Consider the following 16,944-nt stretch of genomic DNA (forward strand, 5'->3'; position numbering starts at 1 on the left):
GCGAGTCCCTATGAAGCCCTAGTCCTACATGCAAAGACTTTTTGAAAAGGGCTGCCAAAGCCTAAAGGGACACAATTTTCAAGCGCTTTGGCGACAAGAAAGGAGGAAGCAGGTAAAGAAACAGTCTGGAGAGGAGACAGATCTTCATAATTTACCTGATGTGGCAGGATGTGGGTGAAGGGGGAAGCCATTATGGGTACTCCAGGGGAGGGGGAATGAGGTATCTGTGGGTTGGGGGAGGCCTTGGGTGGTCTGAAGTGGGTGACCTGTTTCCTCCCTAGCCCCTCTTTGAACTTCCCCACCGCAAGATACATCATGTGCACTTAATGAGCCTCACATTCGATTAGCAAATGCGTGGGCAAAAGGAGGGAGTGATCACCTTCAAACTACGAGATTCACTCCCACGAATCCTCGAGTTACGAAGAATGGAATGTGCAGGCTCTATTACATTCGTAACTTGAGGACTAGGTAAAGGTAAAGGTTCCCCTCGCACATATGTGCTAGTCGTTGCCGACTCTAGGGGGCGGTGCTTATCTCCGTTTCAAAGTCAAAGAGCCAGCGCTGTCCAAAGACGTGGTCATGTGGCCGGCATGACTCAATGCCAAAGGCGCACGGAACGCTGTTACTTTCCCACCAAGGTGGTCCCTATTTTTTCTACTTGCATTTTTACGTGCTTTCGAAACTGCTAGGTTGGCAGAAGCTGGGACAAGTAACAGGAGCTCACCCCGTTACACGGCAGCACTAGGGATTCGAACCGCTGAGCTGCCGACCTTTGATCGACAAGCTCAACATCCTAGCCCCTGAGCCACCACGTCCCCAACTTGAGGACTACTTGTATGCAAAAATAAGGTAAGAGAACACCTGTCAGCTGTAAATCAATTCAAATTACTGGGTCTGGACGGACTACATTCCAGAGTTCTGAAGGAACTAGCAAACGTGATTTCAGAAGTATTGAAACATATTTTTCAAAGTCTTTGGAGCATGGGGGAATTAGAGGTAGTCCTCAACTTTCAACAGGTCACCAAATTTACAACCACACTGAAAAAAGTGACTTATGGCCATTTATCACACTTATGACCATTGTAGCATCCACATGGTCATGACATTTACATTCGGATGCTTGACAACTGATTTACATTTATGGCTGTTGCAGTGTTCAACAGTCATGTGATCCTCTTTTCCTCTTTGGTGACCTACTGACAAGCAAAGTCAATTGGGAAATCAGATTCACTTAATGACTGTGCTATAACCTTGTTACTAATTTAACAGTAGCAAGGATTCACTAAATAAAAGGCAAGAAAATTAGTAAAATGGGGCAAAACACACTTAACAAATTCCTCACTTAATAACAAATTTTGGACTCAATTGTGGTTGTATTTTCAGGACTATCTGTAACTGAGGACTGGAAAAGAGCTGATAGGGTTCAAAAATGTAAAAGACATGCAGGAACATACAGACAAATCAGCCTGACATTAATACCTGGTAATATCTTGGAAAACATATCCAGGCACAAATCTGTGAACACACAGAAGCAAATAAGTTATAACCAGTAACCAACATGGGTTGATCAGAAACAGATCATGCCAAACAAACCTTATAATTCTTTGAGAAAGTGACTAAATTAGTGAACCAGAGAAATGCTATAGACATCGTATACTTAGATTTCAGTAAAGCATTTGATAAAGTAGATCACAACCTACTTCTTGCCAAGCTAGAAAAATGTGGGACAGACAGCACCACCACAAAATGAGTTTCTAACTGGATGACAAATTGTACTCAACGTGTAATCCTCAATGGAGTTATAACCACATAGAGGGAAGTAAGCAGGCCTAGGAAGCAGTAAGGGAATCCCTTCCAAAAACCCTTGCCAAGGAAACTGCAAGGCCAGGCATCAAGACTGCCCCAAAGGCGCCAAATACGAAGCTAAGTAGCATCAGGTTTCACTTTTTCACTTGGCTCAGTTGCGAAGGTCAGTTGCTAGGAGACGAAAACATCTTCCAAAAGCCTTAGTGGAGACTGGACAGGCGTGTTTTTCCACCTCCTGTCGCTAGATGGCGGTCAGGCAACATCTGCGCCTTGAAAGCCATCAATACAGCGGTGCCGTCCCTGATCGCACTTAAAAAAGGAGCTTTTAAACCATTGAGTATGCACTGCTAGAAAGGATGGGATGAAAGGAGAAGCGCAGAGGAACTTCCTCTTCCGGATGACTGATGGGAGAAAGGTGGTGTGTAGAGCGGCTTTTCTGCTCTTCCCAGGGTCGAAGCAGCAGCTGGCAGGTGAGTAGAGAGTCCGGGAGCAAGTCGAGCTGTTCGGTTCCCTCCACGGCCTGGAAGCAGAGAAGCAACTGGGCTGAAGCAGGTCAGCTGCTGCTGCTGCTGCAGGTTCCTTCCCTCCCCAAATGGAAGCCCACTGGGGCTGCAGGCTGTGAAACTGGTGGCTGCAATTTTCTGCTGCTGGGAAGATTGAAAAAGTCTCTTTTAAATTAAAGTTGATTCTTCGGGAATGGCTTCCCTCCAGAGGTTGTGGTTGATCCGTCAGTGGAGGGTTTTAAGGGGAGATTGGACAGCCATTTGTTCAGAATCGAATAGGGTCTCCTGCCAGAACAGGGGATGGACTAGAAGACCTCCAAGGTCCCCCCAACTCAATTATTCTGTTCTGGACCTGATATTTTCTGGGCAACAGGATCGGACCTCTGTGCCTCTGGTCTTTTTTGGGTTGTTGTTGTTTTGTTTTACGTCTATTTCTAGCTACCAAACACGATGTTTCCTATTAGTGCCCCCCCATTTACCAGGTTCCACTCTGCTTAACCCAGCACTTTTTAAAAACTAGCTACTGAATGTTTTGACTGTTCAGTTGTATTTATTTATTTATAAAATGTATTGGCCACCAACGTTACCATGACATAATTGTGGGTGGCTTAGAGACAGAAAATAATACTTAACATTAAAATCTAAATAAATTGTAGGAAGAAAAATCCGGTCCTGTTACAAGCCAGGAGAAAAGAGCTGGAAATAAAATGCTTAGTGACACAGAAGCCAGTCCCAATTGCAGTCAGTAAGTGAGGACTACTTCAATTGGGATGTCACCAAAGGGGTAGTGGAAAGTATTTTCTGCCCTTACTTGGAGTTCATGGCTTTCTTGGGCATAACTGGTGCTTCAAATCTTGCAGAGGCTTTAGGCATCATTTGGTCAGTTAAAGCCCCCACATCTGTAAAGTTTTTTTATATGTATATATAATTTTTATTAAGCAGTTTTTTTCAGGTTTTATAACACAGTTATCATTTTTGCAACATTTCCACATTGGTATACCTCCGTTGTGCCATCTTTTACTTTATATCCATACATATGTATATATATTTCTTTTATACATATTAGTCTACTAATATATTAATTAATATATATATAGATACTAATTTGTATACAGTACATCTTTATATATGAATAGTATAGTATAGTGTAGGATAGTATAGTATAGTATAGAATAGAATAGAATAGAATAGAATAGAATAGAATAGAATAGAATAGAATAGAATAGAATAGAATTTTTTATTGGTCAAGTGTGATTGGACACATGAGGAATTTGTCTTGGTGCATATGCTCTCAGTGTACATAAAAGAAAAGATACCTTCATCAAGGTACAACACTTACAACACTTAATGATACTCATAAGTTACAAATAAGCAATCAGGAAACAATATAAGTATAAATCGTAAGGATACAAGCAACAAAGTTACAGTCATAAGTGGAAGGATATTGGTGATGGGTATGATGAGAAGATTAATAGTAGTGCAGATTTAGTAACTAGTTTGACAATGTTGAGATAATTATTTATTTAGCAGAGTGATGTGTCTAGTTTTTGTGTAGTTGTTCTGGTGTGCAGTGCTTTATAGCATTGTTTTGAGGGTTTTCTGGGCAGCCTGAGATGTTCCCGACCTTCTTGGGACAGTGCCAGCTCTACATGGCTATGCGGCCAAAGGATTTCCCAGACGACCAGGCTAAGGTGTCCTTCGTGATTAACCTTCTTTCCGGCTCAGCTGCCCAATGGGCCACACCCCTCTTGCTCCAGGACAGCCCCCTGCTGGCGGACCACCAGCGTTTTTGGCAGCACCTGCGCATCATGTACCCCGTTTGGACTCTGACGGCAACCAGGCGCCTTAAGGAATTCCGTCAAGGGAAGCACCCCCTGCAGGAGTACATCGCCGAATTTCATCTTTTGTACCAGGACTCTGACTGGAATGACACAGCGCTGGTGGACGCGTTCCAGGAGGGACTCTCAGAGGAGCTGCAAGACGAGCTAACCCGGGTGGAGGTGCCGTGGACCCTCGACAACTTGGTGCCCCTTTGTCTCCGCCTCGACGCCCATCTGCAACGGCGACTGTCCCGTCGCGCCCCCCCGGGACCTGCCATCGACGTCTGCATCCCCGCTTCCTGCGCCACCAGCACCCCACGTCGCCCCACGTTTTGTAGCCGCTGCAGAGGATCCCATGGAGTTGGGAGCGGCCAGACCTCGCCTGACGGCCCAGGAGCAGAACCGGAGGTGCCAAGGGGGATTGTGTCTGTACTGCGGGGAGCCCGGCCACTTTGCCGCTTCTTGCCCCAGAAAGCGAAGTGGGGCACGAACGCCGGTCCCAGAATCACAGCATGACCAATCGGGAAACGGAGCAGGCCCGACGTCGGGGAAACCCTAGGTCAGGCATGTACTAATCCCCCACAGGACGTTGCTAAAGTAGACTCTGGGCCCCCTCGGCATCTGATTCTGGACACACGGGTATGGTTGGGGAACCGGTCAGAGGGGCTCCAGGCGCATGCGCTGGTGGACTCAGGGGCCACAACAAACTTTATGGACCAGGCGTTTGTGACCCAGTTTGCAGTCCCCGTGTTTCCGGTGGACCCTCCAATGCGCGTAGAGACAATTGATGGATGAGAACTGGTGTCCGGCCCCATTAAATTTGCCACCCAGCCTTTGCGCCTGGCTATTGGGGACCATGAGGAGGCGATCCAGTTTTATGTCACGGCGGACCTACATTTTCCTGTTGTGACTCATCCTCCCTCCTCTCCTCAGCCGGTCCCCTCCCGTCTCCAACCGGGCCTTTTATCAGACTCCGAGTCTGATAATGAAGATGAACGGCCTGTCATGCCTCCAGCCCCTGGCCCTGGCCCCATGCCCGGAGAGGATTCCAGGAGTGTGAGGACAAGCCTGATAAACCTCACTCATACAACATGTGTTCCTTTGGCTCAGCTGTCAGAGCAGGATGTCAGCCAGGTGCTGGAATTACTCGGCCCTACTCCCTCTGACCCCTCCCTTTCTCAGAAGCTGCCAGCAGATCCAGCTGAAGACAATTCAGAGTGGGAGGACCCTCGCTTCCGGAGATCTGAGAGGCGACGCCTGCAGAAGGAAGGGAGGAACAGGCCTGGATAAATGCTGAGTCATGGACCCACACCCCACAGCCTATATAAAGGACCTGCTTTTGGCATTCCAACCTTGAGTCAAGCAAAGTCTTATTGAGTTTGCTGATACCGGACCCTATCACTGAAGTCACAACTTGGACTCCTGCCTGCCCTGAGAAACCTCGGAGGAACTTGGAAAGCTGCAGAGGTTTCGTTGCCAAATTGGTTACGGACTTCCTTGACTCGTTCGTCGGAGTGGGGGGTGGGACATGACATTTCCCTTGGTCCTTGGGTTGGCCTGGCTTCGGATCCACGATCCTCAGGTGGCCTGGTCGCGGAATGCTATCTCTTTCCCGAGTCTGCAGTGCATCGACCACATCCGCCACACCTGTGCCGGCCAGAACATCCCCACCCCTGCCATCTCCTTGCCTCCTGAGCTGACGGACTTTGCCAACATGTTCAGCGAGAAGGAGGTGGACCGATTACCCCCGCATCGGCCCTACGATTGCCCCGTGGACCTTCTGCCCAACGCACCGCTGCCTGTGGGACGCCTGTATTCCATGTCAGAGGCCGAATTGGCTGCCCTCAGGGACTTCCTGGACAAAAATCTGGCCCGAGGGTTCATCCGGCCTTTGAAGTCCCCTCTCTCGGCCCCAGTCCTCTTCATGAAGAAGACGACAGGGGACTTGCCTCTGCTGCGATTACCGCCAGCTAAACGCCATTACGGTGCAGAATCGCTACCCCCTGCCGCTCATCCCGGAGCTGCTGGAGAGGTTGCGGGAGGCCACGATCTTCACCAAGCTTGGGGGGCCTACAACCTGGTGCGGATGCGAGAGGAAGACGAATGGAAGACAGCATTCGGCACCCGATACGGACCCTACGAATACACCATCATGCCATTTGGGTTGACCAACGCCCCCGCCGTCTTTCAGCATTTCATGAATGATGTGTTCCAAGACAGGTTGGATCAGTTCGTGGTGACCTACCTGAACGGCATCCTGATTTACTCCCGGTCCAGGGAAAGCCACCTTCAACACGTCGGTCTGGTTCTGCAATGCTTGCGGGAGCAACAACTCAATGCGAAGCTGGAGAAATGCGTCTTCTTCCAGACTTCCATAAAATTCTTCAGGCATATCATCTTGCCCAAGGGCATAGCCATGGACCCACGCAAAGTAGAGGCTTTGTGTAGCTGAGAAGCCCCTCATCGGGTGAAGGATGTTCAGCGCCTGCTGGGTTTTGCCGACTACTACCAGACCTTCATCCCGGGCTTCGCCACACTGACGGCTCCACTTACCCAGCTTCTCAGGAAGAAGGTCGTGTTCCGGTGGGGTCCCCCGCAGCAAGAAGCATTCACAGCCCTCAAGAAAGCCTTCGTCATGGAATCCGTCTTGAGGCATCCCAACCTGCTCCGGCCTTTCGTGGTGGAGACAGACGCGTCCAATGTGGCTCTTGGAGCAGTGCTGCTACAGGCTCCGGCAAATGGCGGCACACTTTTTCCCTGCGCTTACTACTCCCGGAAACTCAATCCTTCCGAGTGCAACTACACCATCTGGGAAAAAGAGTTGCTGGCTATCAAGGCTGCATTTGAGGCTTGGTGACACCATCTGGAGGGGGCCCGACATCAGGTGGAGGTCCGAACGGATCATCGGAATCTCGAGCACCTCACCACAGCTCGGAAGTTGAACCAGCGGCAGATCCAGTGGTCGTTGTTTTTTGCCCGGTTCAACTTCCTCGTGAACTACATTCCCAGCGGTCACAACTGGAGGGCGGACACCCTGTCCCACAAGCTGGAGTACCTCTGCGCCAAGGACCCCCTTCCTCCATGGACGGTGCTGCTACAGGCTCCGCAATGGCGGCACACTTTTTCCCTGCGCTTACTACTCCCGGAAACTCAATCCTTCCGAGTGCAACTACACCATCTGGGAAAAAGAGTTGCTGGCTATCAAGGCTGCATTTGAGGCTTGGTGACACCATCTGGAGGGGGCCCGACATCAGGTGGAGGTCCGAACGGATCATCGGAATCTCGAGCACCTCACCACAGCTCGGAAGTTGAACCAGCGGCAGATCCGTGGTCGCCCGGTTCAACTTCCTCGTGAACTACATTCCCAGCGGTCACAACTGGAGGGCGGACACCCTGTCCCACAAGCTGGAGTACCTCTGCGCCAAGGACCCCCTTCCTCCATGGACGGTGCTGCTAGCGGAAGCCTTGGCCGCAGCATGGGAACCGGTGGACTTGTGGGCCCAGGTGTGAGAGGTGCAGCGCCAGGACACCTGGTCGCAGCAAAGGAGAGCGGAGGTGGGCCCCGCGTCTCCTTGGACCTTGGAGGAAGACTTACTCAAGTTTCGGGGGCAATTATAAGTGCCCACAGGACCACTCCGAGCCCTCGTCATGACCCAGTGCCACGACAACCCTGCAGCAGGACATTTTAGGTTCTTCAAGACCCTCCACCTGGTGACACGGACCTTTTGGTGGCCCCAAGTGCAGCATGATGTACATGCGTACGTGACATCCTGCGTACTGTGCCGGCAAGCCAAGGCCGCCACGGGGGCCCCTCCCGGGCTCTTCCAGCCCTTGCCAACACCTGACAGACCCTGGGGGGCGATCTCCATGGACTTCCTGACGGACCTGCCACCGTCCTCTGGGTTCACCACGGTGCTGGTGGTGGTGGACATGCTCACCAAGATGGCATACTTCATCCCGTGCCTCCACGGTCTGCCGGACAGGGTGGTTTCAGACCGCGGAGTTCAGTTCACAGCTCGCTTCTGGAAGAGCCTGATGGCCGCGTTGGAGGTACAGGTGTGTCTGTCGTCATCGCACCATCCGGAGTTGGTGCGATGGGGGTACAGAGAAGGTCATCTGTATCCTGGAACAGTATCTCCGTTGCTTCGTCAACCAGCAGCAGGACAACGGGGCCAATTACCTGTCCCTGGCGGAGTTTGCTTTTAACAACTCCCAGCACACTTCTACCCAGATGACCCCGTTCTTTGCCAACTTGGGGTACCATCCGCGGCTCTTCCCTCTGGCACCACCGGACTCTCCTGTTCCCGAAACGCAGACCTTCCTGACGGAATTGCATGCGGTCCAACAGTTGGTACGTCGGCAGGTAGATCGGGCGAAGGAGGACTACAAACAGTCCGCCAACCGCTCCCAATGGGCGACGCCCCTGCTGGCGGTCGGAGACTGGGTGTGGCTCTCCACCAAACACCTCCCATCCGACCGCCCGGTAAAGAAGTTGGACCACCGATTCATCGGCCCGTTCCCTGTCGAGGCGGTCATCAACCCGGTAGCCTACCGACTGACCCTGCCACGATCCATGCGGATCCACCCCGTCTTTCACCGGTCCCTTCTGGTCCCTGAGGTCACACCGAGTCCCCTTCGGTGCCCAATGGCGCCCATCACCATCGCCGAGGACGGGTCGGAGGAATACGAAGTCCACAGCGTACGAGACTCCCGCTGGCTGAAGGGTCATTTCCAATATTTGATCACGTGAAAGGGATATGGGACTGATTTCTCCTGGGTAGATGCCTCCAACATTCATGCCCCTGACCTGGTGCAGGCCTTCCATGAGCAGAACCCAGCCCGACCGCATCCTGACCGTTAGCCCCGGGGGAAGGGCCCTGCAGTGAGGGATAGTGTTGTGACCCAGGTTCCTGGACTCGGACTCCTGGAGGACGATGATTCAGAAAGTGAGGAGGAAATGGTAAGGCCTGCTTCTCCTGGGCCCTCTCCCTCCCTGGCACCCACCCAGGAGGAGGAGGAGGGGCTGGCAAGGCCTGATTCCCCCGGGCCTTCTTCTGATTTGGCAACACCCCAAAAACAATCTTGGCTTGATGCGAGACTATGCAGACGTGACCGGCGCGCGCAGCAGAGGAGGCATTGGTCAAAGAATGATGAGTCATGGAGTGACACCCACAGGGGCTATAAAGCAGGAGGCAGAGCTTCCTGGCTTTTTGTCTTGGACAAAGCAGTGAATTTGCGCCGGCAAACTGTTTCAATGGAGGGAAGAATATATTCGTGAGTGACTCTTGCCTTATCTATAATTTCCTCGTTATCTCCAGAGACTTGGCAGGCGCATGGGTAGACATGGCCAGAACATCTCTGTGCCAGAAGGAATCCAGCCAAATGTAAATAAACTTGAAAAGAAGGCCTTTGACTGACTTTTTGTTGGGACTATTGGGAGAGGGAAACAGAACAGTCTCCTGGTTGACCAGGGCTTACATTACAAGCGCTGCAAGGTCCCTTCCAATTCTGTTATTCTTCTCTGTTCTGTTGCAATAATATTTATGATACCCTGATAAGTAAAACCACAGAAATGATAGACGGTGTAGTTTCTTTTTCACTTTACTGTATGTGAAAACAACCCTTTGCAGTGCTAAGAATTTGTGATTGTCCCAGTCAACAAGTGAATTTCATCATTGAATGGATATTCGAACTTTGATCTGGGTAGTCTTCCATGTGTCAAATGAATCATGATTAATGTAGGAGCTTATTGGAGGATTGTGGCATGTTTGCTTTTTCATTGTAATGTAAACATTCTTTTTTTCTCATCTTCTGCAACCATTTTATGCACAATTAAAGATACACCTTTTTTTTAATCTTATAGACAAAGATGATGGCAATGAAGGGCACTCTGGACAATTGAGGATAACAAGCAACATTGAACAGCAAAGCAAGTCAGTCCACAAATCAAAATATTTCCCATTTCTTTCAGAGAGCCACACAATTCTTCACCTCCCTCAGCAAGTGAGAGAGAAACGAGAGAAAATCAGGAAGAGATTTCTAGCTGGGAAAAGTAGTGTGTGAAATTCAAGCATATATTACATGAAAAGTCAAGGGAGATTATTCTTCCATTGGGCAAAAGATGGAAATATCTGGAAGTTACTGGGGAGGAAAAGGTCAATTGGAAAGCCACATAGAGAAGACAGAGTTGCAGACATCATTCTGGGAGGAAGAAAACGGCTTGAATCAAAGCACTGCTAAACAAGGGATAATCCATATTTTGGACCTCCTCAGGAATATGAGTTGTGGAAAAGCTCCATAGACATGCCTGTTGTGGGAAAGAGAGAACTTGTAAATCACAACTGATTATGCCTCAGAGAATCACGACATGAGAAAATCCAGTCTAAATGTGGCAAAATCTCTGATCAGAACAACTCTGACTGTTGTTCTTGGAAGGACCCACACAGGAGAGAAGCCCTACAAGTGCTCCTAATGTGGTAAATGCTTTAGTGAGCATGGCAAAGTGGACTCACACCAAGGAGAAGCTGTTAGAATGTCCTGATTGTGGGAAATGTTTCTGTGATGATTCCAACCTGGTGATACATCACAGATTTCACACGGGCGAGAAACCCTTTAAATGTCCTGACTGCGGGAATAGTTTCAGTCAAAATTTTCACCTCATTTCACACCAGAGGACTCACACAGGAGAGAAACCATTTTTGTGTCCTGATTGTGGTAAAAGTTTCAGTCACAATTCCACCCTGGTGAAACACCAGAGGACTCACACAGGAGAGAAACCGTTTGAATGTCCTGACTGTGGGAAAAGTTTCAGTCAGAATTCCAGCCTGATTCAACATCAGAGCACTCACACAGGAGAGAAACCTTATGAATGTCCTGTTTGTGGGAAAAGTTTCAATAAGAATTCCAGCCTCGTGACACACCAGAGGATTCATACAGGAGAGAAGCCCTTTGAATGTCCTGATTGTGGAAAAAGTTTCAGTACCAATTCCAGCCTCGTGACACACCAGAGAACTCATACAGGAGAGAAACCCTTTGAATGTCCTGATTGTGGGAATAGTTTCAGTCGAAATTCTCACCTAGTTTCACACCAGAGGACTCATACAGGAGAGAAACCCTTTGAATGTCCTGTTTGTCCGAAACGTTTCAGTAAGAATTGCAGCCTGGTGACACACCAGAGGACTCACACAGGAGAGAAACCCTTTGTGTGTCCTGATTGTGGTAAAAGTTACAGTCACAATTCCACCCTGGTGAAACATCAGAGGACTCACACAGGAGAGAAAATCTTTGAATGTGCTGACTGTGGGAAAAGTTTCAGTCAGAATTCCAGCCTGATTCTACACCAGAGCACTCACACAGGAGAAAAACGGTACGAGTGTCCTGTTTGTGGGAAAAGTTTCAGTAAGAATTCCAGCCTCGTGACACACCAGAGGATTCACACAGGAGAGAAACCCTTTGAATGTCCTGATTGCGGAAAAACTTTCAGTACAAATTTCAGCCTTGTGACACACCAGAGGACTCATACAGTAGAGAAACCCTTTAAATGTCCTGACTGTGGGAAAAGTTTCATTCAGAATTCCAGCCTCGTGATACACCAGAGGAGTCACACAGGAGAGAAACCCTTTGTGTGTCCTGATTGTGGTAAAAGTTTCAGTACCAATTTCAGCCTCGTGACACACCAGAGGACTCACACAGGAGAGAAGCCCTTTGTGTGTCCTGATTGTGGTAAAAGTTTCAGTCAGAATTCCACCCTGGTGAAACACCAGAGGACTCACACAGGAGAGAAACCGTTTGAATGTCCCGACTGTGGCAAAAGTTTTAGTCAGAATTCCAGCCTCGTGACACACCAGAGGATTCACACAGGAGAGAAACCCTTTCAATGTCCCGATTGTGGGAAAAGTTTCAGTACCAATTTCAGCCTTGTGACACACCAGAGGACTCACACAGGAGAGAAACCCTTTAAATGTACTGATTGTGGTAAAAGTTTCAGCAAGAATTCCACCCTGGTTCAACACCAGAGGACTCACACAGGAGAGAAACCCTTTAAATGTCCTGACTGTGGGAAAAGTTTCAGTCAGAATTCCACCCTGGTTCAACACAAGAGGATTCACACAGGAGAGAAACCCTTTAAATGTCCTGACTGTGGGAAAAGTTTCCGTCAGAATTCCAACCTCATTGGCCACCAGAGGACTCACACAGGAGAGAAACCGTTCGAATGTTCTGATTGTGGGAAATGTTTCGGTCAGAATTCCAGCCTGGTTCAACAACAGAGGACTCACACAGGAGGGAAACTGTATTAGTCCCCAGACTGTGGGAAAGATCTCAGTACAAGGGTTAACCTTATAAATCATGTCCTTATACAGAATCGAGGAAACCGTTTAGGTGCCCCAAATGCGGACAATGCTTCAGGAAACTTTCTCCCTTTATCGCACACAGGAAAATCTCCTGAGGCCCCAAGTGATTAGTGTAGAGAAGGGTTGAATTTCATTTCTAATATCCCATTGTAAGTCCAGCTGAGATATTGACTATTTTAATTGATTAAATTAAACAGAATTTGCCTGATTTTTTTGTAGGCAAATATGTAATGGTATTAGATGGGGAAAGAAAAAGTTGGAACATATTACTTTGATAATGGCTATCTTGCCTTCAGCATAAGAAGTTACTGGATATTTATTTTTGTAGAAATTGGGCAGTTATGTAAAAATCTTTTTGGGAGTGTTATTTGCATTTGGGGTGGACGATAGAAATGCTATGTGCCAGGAGTCCCAGCCTTTTTCTCCCTGGGTGCCCCCAAGATTTTCAGCCTCAGAATTCTCCAGCCAGCGTCTCTTGGGGATTAGAGCAGTTCCATTGAGGACTACAAATTGAGTGCGGTTGGTCAGCCAGCTACAAATCCATCTGGTGGTGATGCTGTCTAGCCCACATTTTTCTACTTTATCTAGTAGTAGGTTATGGTCTACTTTATCAAATGCCTTACTGAAGTCCAAGTAAATTATATCGACGGTATTTCTCTGGTCAACTAATTTTGTCACTTTGTCAAAGAATGCAATAGGATTAGTCTGGCATGTTCTGTTTTTGACAAACCCATGTTGGCTTTTGGTTATTACTTTGTTTGTTTCTAGGTGTTTGCTGATTCATTGCTTGATTATCTTTTCCAGAATCTTCCCTGGTATTGAGGTCAGGCTGATAGTTTCCTGGATCTATTTTTTTCACTTTTTTGAAGCTGGGAACTACATCAGCTCTTTTCCAGTCCTCTGGCAGTCGCCCTGTGCTCCAGGATTTTTGAAAGATATAGTTCAGTGGTTCTGAGATCTCATCTGCCAGTTCCTTCCAGGACTGGATGCCTTATATCTTACGGTTTAATCCATCCGGCCCTGGTGATAGGCAAGGAAGCATAGATTGAAATAAAAGGCAATATATAGGGTAGATATGTGTTCACTTACCATTTTCTTCCGTATTTTAACTTGTGTTCCTAATCTGTTTTTTGTGGTGCTTTTTTTGATAGGTTGGACTGGTTTTTTTTTTCCTTTTGTGTAAAAAATGCAAAAAATGAGTTAAGTAGTTCTGCTTTCTCCCTGTTGCTTGTCATCTTCTTGCCACTTTCTCCCAACAATGGCCCAATTTTTCTTTGACAGTTTTCTTGTTTTTAACATGTTGGAAGAAGCTTTTTTATTCTTTTTTACTTTTGTCGCAAGCTTTTGTTCATTGCGAGCCTTAGCTTTCCTCAATTTTTTACAGGCTCGGGCTATTTGCTGATATTTTGCCTTAGTTATTTGCCCCTCTTTCCACTTTTTATATTTGTCCTTCTTGTCTTTCAATTTGTCAGAGAGTTATTTTATTTATTTATTTATTTATATTTGTCAAGCATATATAAGATAACAGGTAAAAGTATAAACATAATTTGAATACATGAAAAGAGTAAGAGTAAAAAAGAACATTAGGACAGGGACGGTAGGCACGCTGGTGCAGTTATGCACACCCGTTACAGACTTCTTAGGAATGGGGTGAAGTTTTAAGGTTAAAGTTTTGGGGGCTTGGGAAGAAATCACAGAGTCAGGTAGTGCATTCCAGGCGTTGACAAGCCTGTTACTGAAATCATATTTTCTGCAGTCTAGTTTGGATCAGTTTACTATGAGTTTGTATTTATTGTGTGCTCTTGTTGGTTGAAGGTGAAGTATTCATTGGCTGGTAGGACATTGTAGCAGATGATTTTATGTACTATGCTTAGGTCAGACCGAGGACGGCGAAGTTCTAAGTTGTCTAAGCCCAAAATTTCGAGTCTGGTGGCATAAGGCATTTTTTTGTGAGCAGAGGAGTAGAGAACTCTCCTTTTAAAATATCTCTGGACTCGTTCGATTGTATTAATGTCCGATATACAGTGCAGGCTGCAGACAGATGAGCTTTATTCAAGAATTGATGTTCTTGATTGATGTTGATAGTGGGAGCCTCCAGGAGAAAACCAAAATGATAGCTAAGAACATGATCAACAATAGAAAGATTATTTGACCAAGGAAATAAATATTCAATTAGCAAAAATGGTGTAGTATCTAGGGATTTATTTGACAGCAGGGTACACATCGATCAAGGAGGACAATTAAATTATGAAATCAGATAAAGGCAAACTTGGAAAATGAAAAACCATTCAACTCTCCTTTATGGGTAGAATAGCGACAATTAAACTGAGTGTTCTGCCAAAATTACTTTTCCTATTCCAAAATATACATATAAAATTAGAAAGTACTTTGATAATCTGAATAAAATTGTGTTTAAATTTATATGGCAGGGGGAAAAGTCAAGAATTAAATTGAAAACTACTTCAGGAGGCCAAAGAAAGAGGTGAGTTTGGTTTGCCTGATTGGGAATTATATTACCAAGCAACCGTGATCACCTGGGTCAAAGAATGGATAACCCTAAGAAACAAAAGATTATTAACACTAGAAGGCCATGATATTCAAGCAGGATGGCATGCATTCCTCTGGTAAAAAAGACATAAGGCACATTAATATTTCCAAAGACATTATATACGATAGGCTTCATTGGGGATATGGAACAAAATAAAAAAACAGAACTATAGGGAAATACCAATCTGGCTGTCTATCCTAGAAGCGGTGGTATATCCAAATATAATATAATATAAAATATAATATAACAACAGAATTGGAAGGGACCTTGGAGGCCTTCTAGTCCAATCCCCTGCCCAGGCAGGAAACCCTACACCATCTCAGACAGATGGTTATCCAACATTTTCTTAAAAATTTCCAGTGTTGGAGCATTCACATCTTCTGCAGGCAAGTAGTTCCACTTATTAATTGTTCTAACTGTCAGGAAATTTCTCCTTAGTTCTAAGTTGCTTCTTTCCTTGATCAGTTTCCACCCATTGCTTCTTGTTCTACCCTCAGGTGCTTTGGAGAACAGCCCGACTCCCTCTTCTTTGTGGCAACCCCTGAGATATTGGAACACTGCTATCATGTCTCCCCTAGTCCTTCTTTTCGTTAAAATAGACATACCCAGTTCCTGCAATCGTTCTTCATATGTTTTAGCCCCCAGCCCCCTAATCATCTTTGTTGCTCTTCTCTGCACTCTTTCTAGAGTCTCAGCATCTTTTTTACATTGCGGCGACCAAAACTGAATGCAGTATTCCAAGTGTGGCCTTACCAAGGCATTATAAAGTGGCACTAACACTTCACGTGATCTTGATTCTATCCCTCTGTTTATGCAGCCCAGAACTGTGTTGGGTTTTTTAGCAGCTGCTGCACACTGCTGGCTCATATCTAAATGGTTATCCACTAGGACTCCAAGATCCCTCTCACAGTTACTACTATTGAGCAAGGTACCACATATACGGTACCTGTGCATTTTGTTTTTTGTTTTTTTGCCTAAATGTAGAACCTTACTTTTTTCACTGTTGAATTTCATTTTGAAATTCAACAGTTATAAACTGGGGGAAAATTGTAACATATAAATATATATTAGATGAACAGGGGGGATTAAAATTGAGACTGCAACTAAAAGAACAAGGATTGGAATTAGAATGGTGGTTATACTTACAAGTTCAGTCAAGTTATATGAAAGATTTGAAAATGTGGGGCATCAACAGAAATTTAACAACATTAGATAAACTTTTGGGGACAGAGAAGAAAATGATTAAAGCAATGCATAAATTTTTACTAGAATACAAAATGGAGGAAGAGTGTGTTAAAGAGACAATGGTGGTATGGGCAAAGAACTTTGGATACAATATTGAATTGGAAAAGTGGGAAAAATTATGGGACAAAATCAGGAAATTAACTCTGGCCACATCGTACAAAAAGAACTTGTATAAAATGTTTTATAGGTGGCACCTACCACCAACTAGGCTAGCCAAAATGTAATTTATCACCTAAATGCTGGAAATCTGACCAAATACTGGGTACCTACTAACACATGTAGTGGACATTAGCAAAGCAAAAGAATACTGGCAAAAGATTTGAATGTGGTTGGAAGAAATGACTGGACAGAGATTAGAACTCAAACCAGAATTATTTCTATTAGGAATTACAGTAGAAGATCTAAGTAAAGAGTTAACATATTTATAAAGGGTTAACATATTGACTGTAACCTTGTTGCTTGTATCGTTATGATTTATATTGACTGTTTCCTAATATGATTTGATTGCTTATTTGTTCCCTACGACTATCATTAAGTGTTGTACCTTATGGTTCTTGACAAATGTATCTTTTCTTTTATTTATGTACACTGAGAGCATATGCACCAAGACAAATTCCTTGTGTGTCCTATCACACTTGGCCAATAAAGAATTCTATAATATTACATATCAT

General features: G+C 46.1%; 1 protein-coding gene across 1 annotated transcript in view; it reads left to right on the forward strand.

The window, feature by feature from the left end:
* Nucleotides 1-2,292: 2,292 nt before the first annotated feature.
* Nucleotides 2,293-16,944, forward strand: part of LOC131190351 (uncharacterized) — a 52,556-nt gene continuing 37,904 nt past the window's right edge. Inside the window, exons 1-2 of the mRNA XM_058167672.1 lie at nucleotides 2,293-2,358; nucleotides 9,993-12,425. Of these exons, the coding sequence (XP_058023655.1) occupies nucleotides 10,624-12,425 (1,802 nt within the window). The 5' untranslated portion in view covers nucleotides 2,293-2,358; nucleotides 9,993-10,623. The remainder of the gene's footprint in view (nucleotides 2,359-9,992; nucleotides 12,426-16,944) is intronic.

The sequence above is a fragment of the Ahaetulla prasina genome, chromosome 2 (genome assembly GCF_028640845.1).
Source record: "Ahaetulla prasina isolate Xishuangbanna chromosome 2, ASM2864084v1, whole genome shotgun sequence".
Lineage (NCBI taxonomy): Eukaryota > Metazoa > Chordata > Lepidosauria > Squamata > Colubridae > Ahaetulla > Ahaetulla prasina.